Here is an 8,510-nt window from a genome sequence, read left to right as displayed (position 1 = left end):
TTCTTACATTATTTTAAAATTATTTAGTAACTGGTTTTTCTCTGATTGACTTATTTCACTCTGTTATTTAGTAACAGAGTGAAGCATTGTGTGTGTATCTGTGTGGCCTCACCTCCTTCGATAAAAGGCAACATGCCTACACACATTGATCTCTACCTTTCTTTTTCCACTTAACAGAATATTCCAGAGAAAGGTCCCCTATCAGTGTCTGTAGATGTTCCTCACAGTGCTGGGCACCTGCACGGAACTCGGTCATGTACTCACTGTCCTCAATCCCCACTGTGGGCGTCTGCATTGTTTCCAGTATTTTATTCTTAGGAATGGAGCTACCACGAAGAGTTTTGTGCATACATCTTACCATTCCTTTTGGCTAGTATTTTTGGGATAGATTTCTTGAAGTGGGATTGTGGGACAAGAGTAAATGCATAGTCATTATGTTATATGTTGGGAAAGTTTCCTCTCTAGGTGCAGTTGGAGGAAGAGAAGATTAGTTGGACATCTTTTCAAGGATATTACAAGTTTCTACGTTTAAGAGTTAACATGCTAATATATTTTGGTAAATCATATCATCAATCAAAATGATTTGATTCTTGTAAAAAAAAAAAAAAAGAATCATTTCCCAGAGGTGGACAGGTTTGCATTTTAATTTTTTTCTTATTTTAAATTTGTAAATGTTTGCACCCAGCTTTAGTTTAGAACAGGATCCTTTCTGAATGACTTCCAAGGAATCACCAGTAAGAATTTATTGCGCAAGAAGAATGGATAAGGTGCTGGGCTAAATGCTGTTTGGGATAAGAGAAGTGTGAAGCATCCTTATCTTGGCTTTCCAGAAGCTTATACTCCGGCTGAGGTGATAAGACTGGAAAATAACTATGACCTAAGGCAGTATGCAATGTAGTCAAATGCAAGTTGCAGAAAAATGACTCCGTGGCAGGAGGACATGTCAAGCTAGATCTATTGGGGAAAACTTCAGAGAAATAGTAGGATTTGATGGGTCATGGGCTGATGACAGAAACATGGTGAAAACGTTCACGCCTGGGGACAGTCCTGGGGACCGGCTGGCTGGGTTGGGAGGAATTGGGAGAGGCTATTTGGCAGTCAGCCGGAAGCTACTGGGGGCTGTGGGAAGCAGGTTCCATGATCAAACTGGGTCGGGTGCTCAGGGGTTGGCGTGTGGAGAAGCTGGAGCAGGGAGAGCTGGTAGCGGGTCCCCAGCCTTGCCCAATCTACGGCACCAGGAAGGAGGGCACACGTGGAGGCAGGTGAGGGAGGGATGAGTCACTGAGGGAGCCTGCAGGTGCAGTGCCGGGAGACAGAGCCCGCGGAGCTGCGGTGCTGATACTTCAGCAGATCCCTGTGGAAAGAAAAACATCATCAACCCTGTCCTGCTTGAGTCTGGGTGCTCTGGGGGGAAGCAGTGACTGGAGAATTCCGATGGACCCATTGTGGATGACATGGTCTGTGCACCACTGTGGAGAACAGCTGGGGTCCCAAATACCCGCCGGTGTGGACGGAGAAGGCTTCCATGGCGCAGGGCTCGGAACCCTGTCTGGAAGCCATGCCGACCTGCCCCAACCACCCTGGGAGGTGTGGGAGTTTTCACAGTCCCGCCACCCAGCGTCATTCCATCCTCTTCAAATCTGTCCCTCCTCGACATGAGTCCTGGGGACCAGGGACCAAACTCCATCCCTGCTCCAGGAGGCAGCAAACAACCAGGGACACAACCCACATAGTATTTCTGGGCAAGTCAGTGGTTCAGGAATGAGCGCTGACACCCGGTTTAGGACTTTTGTGGAGCCACTGGGGAAACGGTCCCCTTCCTTGGCTCTTTCCCACTGGGGTCACACCTGAGAGGGTATAGGGATGAGGCAACTGCAGGCACCAAGTCATCGTGGGGATCCTGGGGGCCAAGTCAAACACAGCCAGGAGAGCATAGGTTGCCTCTTAGTAATTTATTTTAAAAATGTTTTGGCACGAAGAGTGCATTGCACATGTGTAGATAAGCTTCTCTGTACATCCTAGGGCTCATTAGCTGGCATTTGGAATGCCTCGAACGTCACACTTCACAGGGAGTTGCTTAAACCCTTTATACAATTTATCGGTGACGTGAGCGATGTGGAAGACAAGTGGGTGTCTAGAGAGACTACGCTCTTCTCTCCCCTTCGCATAAACAGAGTATAGAAATCCCACCAGCCTCCTGGCGCTTTGAAGCCAGCTCTTGTGGCCTGGGCTCCTCAGGCCCTGCGTGCCCCTTTCCCAGAGAATGACACTGTGGGCTTCCCTCAGAGTGAATCCTTCAAGCAAAGTGCTTGTTGTAGAACCTGAAGACAGAGTGGGGGGCATGGCGAAGCATACAAAGATGGGTTCTGCCGGGGAGGAAAAATAATTTTCCCTCTACCCTTCTGAGTTCTTGGCTGAGACCCTGGAAATAAAAGATGGGTTAACAAGAGGAAGACAATCAGAAATTTATTAACATGTATCCCTCAGGTATATATAGAGATAGCCAAGGAAAAATGAGTAACTCCCAGAGGTGGCTTAGAACTCAGGTTTGGAAGACACCTTCCCTGGGAAGGGGGGAAGGCCTCTTAGGGGAGAGTAAACGAGTTTGAAGAAAGATGAACTGGCCCGCAGAAGAACAGATGGGAGGTATGAGGTTCTGTGACGGCATTTATCTGGGTGTGGTGTTGATGTTTGTCTTCTCTCTTGTGACAAAGTCCATCTCGCTAGTTGATGAAACTCCCAGGGAAGGGATTTATGGCCATTCATTTTTTTTTTCAAACATTTTTTATTTAAATTCAATTAATTAACATATAATGTACTATTGGTTTCATAGGTACAGGCCTGTGATTCATCAGCCTTATATAATACCCAGTGCTCATTACATCACGTGCCCTCCTTAAGGTCCGTCACCCAGTTACCCCATCCCTCCACCCCCTGCCCCAGCAACCCTGTTTGTTTCTTATGATTAAGTCTCTTATGGTCTGTCTCCCTCTCTGGTTTCATCTTGTTTCATTTTTTCCTCTCGTCCACTATGATCCTCTGCCTTGTTTCTTAAATTCCATATATCAGTGAGCTCATATGATAATTGTTTTTCTCTGATTGACTTATTTCACTTAGCATAGTACGGCCATTGAGTCTTTTTGGAGAACTGGTCTTCAGGCAGATGCGGACACTTCATAAACAGCCTTTCCCCCCATTTGCTGCTTTTCAAGTGCCTCAAAACCATCAGTGTAGCAAAGCGGCCTATTTTGGGTGGCACACGCTTAACTAGTCATATTTTGGGGTGGCATATTCTGTTACCCTTCAGTTCCATGATTTTCCTGTGCATGCCTGTGGGGGGGGGGGCTGGTGTATTTGCTAAGCACATTTTCATGCATTTGTCAAGCTTTGCTTTCAGTTACATACTCTCTGACAGTGATGGGGGATGCATAGAGTCCTGTTTACCTCTTACAGCTGGTGGGGCTGGTATTTGCCATTACAACCCCACATGTGTGAAATGACCAAATTGCCCTCAGGGCTGAATTGACAGAAGTGGAAGAAAACCAAATTCTGATGACATTCACTGAGGCCTGAATTCAACTGTGGCCCCTAGAGTTTCTCAGTCATGGAAGCAGTATATTCCCTTTTTGTGTGGGCATTTGTTTTTTTAAAAACATCTATGAAAGAGTCCTAACTGATGAGCTCTTCCTTAATACTACATACTATAAGGCTGTAACAATGTGGGAAAACACAATAGCACGCAGTCATTCCAGCAAAACGAGAAATAGGATACATGGGCAAACTCGATCTGATTCATTCCACTTTATTCTGGGGTGTAAATTACAGATAACACAACTCGTAAACATACTAGTGGACATTGAAAACTAAGGCCATTCTGTGAGTTATTTTTAAAACTTATTTTGTACATAATCTTTTAAAAAATAAATTACCAAAACCAAGATTCTCTTCTGAAATAAAAGCTTAAGGTCGGTACAAGAAAACTTTTGGGCCGTCTCCAACCTGAAGCTCATCGCGTGACAAGACCGTGTTTGTTTCCTACAGCATAAATAACAGCTCTAAGGCAAAGCCTACCTCAGCATCAAGCTCTCCTCTCCAGATGTCCCCACAAAGTAGTGCTTACCACAGTGACCAGTGTTTACAAACCGTTTTCCTCCCAGTGAGTAGCAAAGAGATTTTTACCTAAGAAACACGTTGTAGAATTCTTGGAATGAGAAAAAGAAAGGGACTCATAACTAAGGCACTGAAAGCACATTATTTATAGAAAGAAATGTAAACAATTTAATACCAACAGGCTCCCTCCATTAGAGTCTCTATTATAAAAGTGCACAGGGGCGTCGAGGTCGGGCCCAGAGCCTGCAGGCAAGGTGCAATGGGCACGTCACCCTTTCTGCAGAATTCGGTCTTGGCCACCAACGTCCAGCTCCCAATGTGGTGCCGAGAAGTAACTAATGTCAGAGTGACGCGAGTGGAAGCTGGTATTTCTCCCTAATCTGTGTGTCGGCAGTGTTACAAACAAGGAAGGATTTTAATAGTAATTTGAAATTACGGGCTCTGTTTAACATCTTCGTCCAGTCCTTTACCATGTTCGCCTACTGATTTGCACAGTGACTTCAGACTCATCAGAGCTTTCTGGTGGGAGAATCTGTGACCTCATCAGCGCCCTTCCTCGTAGTTTCCTATGTTAAGTATAATGGTTCCCATTAACGTCCCATACAAACCACATTTGCTTTGTTTAAAACATTTCCGAACGGTGAAGACTGAGCAGTTGGATAGACAGTACTGTAAACGGTTCACAGCCCCCTGAGTTGGTCTTCAAAGGGCCGGAAGAGCATTCGGTGGGAAGTGTGAGTCCAGACGCAGGACAAGCAGCTGCTCTGAGTCCACAGTGATGAGGTGGGAAGGTGTGGAGGGGTTATTCCTGAGGCTGATCACAACATTAAATTAATTTCTACTTGACATTTTGTTACCAATTTTACAAAGCTCTAAGTTCCAAATCATCTGCTGAATATTTCTTTAAAAAATCTTAAAAGAAAAAGGCCAATATGTAGGAACATAAAGAATTACGACTTTAAAAGAAAACTTACTGCAAAAACACAAGACCCCAAAAAACAAAACCAGGAAACAAAACAAACAGAAGCACCTTTTTTCTCTTTGAAGTTATCCTTTCTGATCCTGAAAGCAAAAGCAGGTACAATGTCTCTATTCCCCAGTTTGGGTGCCTATGAATTTCGGGTAGGTAAAACAGAGTGTGCATGTTATCTTTAACCTGTCTTTCATGGTCCACAGAAAACATTTTTTAAAGAAGGAAAGAAAAGAGCTTTCCTCTTGTACAGGTTTCACGCCATCCTACGGAGCTTACACCGTGAACGAGGAGCCGAGACGCCGGAGGGCGGGCGGCTGGGCGGGCTACAGTATAAACACGTGTGGGGTAGAAGACGGCTTTTCTCTTTTGCCCAGGACAAATGCGGGGCTGGCTGTAAAACTCTCTGTGTTTCCAAATATAACCAAAAGGAGGTCTGAGAGAAACAAATTAGAAACCTCTTCTATTCAGGAGGGAAAAAACAGGAAAACACCTTAAAAACCACGGGATTCAACAGCTGGGTCTGGAGCCGATTGCATAATAACTAATTAGTCGCTCCTGGCAAGAGTGAAGGCGGCCTGCAGGGAGGGGTTAAATATGGGCGGGTGTGTGTCTGCGAGCGCTCACACTCGTTAGTCCTCCTCCGACGAGTGATGTGTCAGCGGTGTTCTGTGCGCAACCTGGACCCTGTCCTCTGTAAGTTCGACTCACAACGGGCTCACCTTTCACGGCAGTGCACGTTTCAATTGTTGGGTGAAAGTCACCGTTGAGCAAAAGTGGGTTGTAATTAAGGAAAAGGCACTCCCGCCAAAAGGGCGCGTAAAGCAGCAGCTTTAGAGGCCGGTCGAAGGCGGGAGGAGAGCGGACAGGCTTGCGAACAGCTCAAGACTTTTAATTGCCTCACGTTTTCTGCGGCTCTGACCAGCGTCCCCATTATGTGACAAAAACAGCAGCGAGTGCACAGCTCCAGCAGGGTGGAAACACCACGCGCTTCCTCTGCCTCAGGACGAGACTGGTGCTGTTGGTTTGCTGGATTTTCCATGACTCCAAAAGCCAGGAATATTTAGGCAAACAATTGGTTGAAAGTGGATTTAAATTTTAGTACTAAAATAGGAGGCCTGGGACTAAAGAGAGCAAGAGCCCTCATTACCATTAAAAGGGGGTTCATTTTCTTGTTATGTTGGTTTGAAGAGTAAAATCTGTCAAGGCTGCGAGGGCTGAATAATTGAGGCTGAGCCATGACCGCCGTGGCTGTAAGCACTGTTGCTTTAACGCAGATGTTAGATACCCGTGCACGTACAGAAAATACAATAACCTTCCTTTTTTGGGCAGGTTTTAAAGAAATATTTCAAAAGACACAACTTCAAGAGTTTCTGTCTGCAGTAACAGAACCTTCCACGCATTCCTTTAGAAAGGTAAGTGACCTGATGTCGTACAGAGAAAGCTACCCGTGCCGATGAGCGCAAGGAGACCAGCTCGGAGCACGCAACAGTAAGTAGAAGCGAACGAAACGGTCTTTAGTCCTATCTGTACAAATCCAAACTAAGGTTTCCAAGTGGAGAGCCTGTGGTTGCTCCCTGAGAAATGTCTAGGTCTTACTATCCATGGTTAGAAGGTGGTCTTCTGATGTCTAGGTGAGTGCAAGGCTAAATGCCAAGGTTTTATGAATAATGAAGGGCTTTCTATCAAAATGGTTGGTTGAAGGACGAGGGATTTCCGACATCTGGCCTGAAGGAAGGATGCAATGGTGTGACTGGCAAAGAAATGAGCCTGGGGACAGTGCTGGGGGGGGAGCCGGGAGGAAGGGCTCTCACCTCCACAGTCAAGTGCCAGCACTTGATCTGAGCCCGTGCTCGAGCCCCAGATCTGCCTCTTGTCTGGGGAGTTTGTTAGGAAATAGGATTGGGCCTCTAGGAAAATCTTGTGTGTCCCTTGTCCACTAACAGCCCAGTGGTGGCTTAGGAATACTCTGGCCCGACTTATTTTATAGTGATCGCTCCCTGCTACGCGTATTGAAATTACATTCAGAGATTTAAAAAAAAAAATCATGTGTGTAGCAATATTTTCCCACAAAACTAAGTGCAAAATATCTTGAACAAATAATGATGGTAGTAGAAATATTTTACATAGTCATGCAAAAATGCATCTCCATTTACAAAGGATTGACACATTTCCAAAATATCGCCTTGGCTGTTACACTGCAAACTTTATGATCTCACTCATTTTTCTTTACATTTAAATGTGGCTGTTTGTGAAAAAACCGGTAACATGCAAGTTCAACGATCTCCAGTCCACCAAATATTCTCTCTAGTAGCACAAAGATAACCACGGTGATTATAAAATACCACCGAACAAGACTGTACAGATATATGAGGAGGCACATTGCAGGGCTGAACAGGGTCCAGTAAAGTATGGACAGAACTTTGAGCACAAGGACCCTGAGCTCAGACTTGCAAGGTGGAATTACAGTCTGCCCGGTGAAGTGAAAATTCTTCTCCCCCTCATAGAAGGAGCGCAGCCTCTCTTCCTTTTCCTCCCAGCGCTTGTGGCACCAGAGCTGGAGGCCCTCCCTGGACTCGGGGAGGGTGTCTACTGGGTACCGGCGCACGTGGAAGTGGATCTCCTTGGGGAAGTCCCCGAGGAGGAGGTGCTTCTCTGTCTGAGGCATGTTGTGAGGGTACGCCACTGTGATGTCGTGGACAGCATCGAGGTTCTTTCCTAGGTTTTGGAAAAGATAAAAATACAGACTGAGTCATGATCAATGGGGGACAGTAAGGCTGATTCAAACAACAAGGCAGAACCAAAAACAGGAAAAAGTCAGGACAGAGTGAGCCACGGTGAACAAGCAAGGGCGATACATACTGGCGTTCCTAGGCATTTGGGTCAATATTTGCCATTTTTAGCTTTTCATCCACTTGCTAATTACCACAAAGACCTTTAGAAAGAAATTATCTTCATTTATGGAAACAGTAACCTGCCATTCTAGGACTAAATGGATAAGCACATTAAGTCAGGTTTGAGATAGAAATAAAAGCCCAGGACTGGCCCTTTAATACCAGCGGGAGTCACCTCTTATTAAGAGACCTTCTCTCCAAGTAAGACACAAACTTTCTCACCTTTAGCCCGTTATTACTATAACAGCTATTGGAAAGAAAAACTCAGACTTACAAAAGTGGTCAGACACACATGAAAACTTCTGTATGATTTTGTTTTGTTTTGTTTTTCTGTGATTTTTAAAAAAAAATTTTTAAAAACATGTCCACTTGAAGTCCGAGTAAGACCCTGACCCAGTATACCATCATCCTTAGCAATCTCTGATTAATTACTTTGGCATTAAGTGTTTTCAGCGAGGTCACAGGCCAGATGCTGGAGATATATGGATAAAACCTGGTCTCTAACCTTGCTTAAGAGTTCATAAGAGAATCCGGGA

At 45.2% G+C, this 8,510-nt stretch overlaps 1 protein-coding gene across 9 annotated transcripts in view; it reads right to left on the bottom strand.

Annotated features, from left to right (window-relative positions):
- Positions 1-3,786: 3,786 nt before the first annotated feature.
- Positions 3,787-8,510, bottom strand: part of LCLAT1 (lysocardiolipin acyltransferase 1) — a 198,295-nt gene continuing 193,571 nt past the window's right edge. For all 9 annotated transcript variants that reach the window (XM_040623057.1, XM_040623058.1, XM_040623056.1 and 6 more), the window contains one exon: positions 3,787-7,798. In XM_040623057.1, the coding sequence (XP_040478991.1) occupies positions 7,296-7,798 (503 nt within the window). In that variant the 3' untranslated portion in view covers positions 3,787-7,295. The remainder of the gene's footprint in view (positions 7,799-8,510) is intronic.

Source organism: Ursus maritimus, unplaced genomic scaffold (assembly GCF_017311325.1).
Source record: "Ursus maritimus isolate PB19 unplaced genomic scaffold, ASM1731132v1 scaffold_6, whole genome shotgun sequence".
Lineage (NCBI taxonomy): Eukaryota > Metazoa > Chordata > Mammalia > Carnivora > Ursidae > Ursus > Ursus maritimus.
This window is presented reverse-complemented; position numbering and strand designations above follow the sequence as displayed.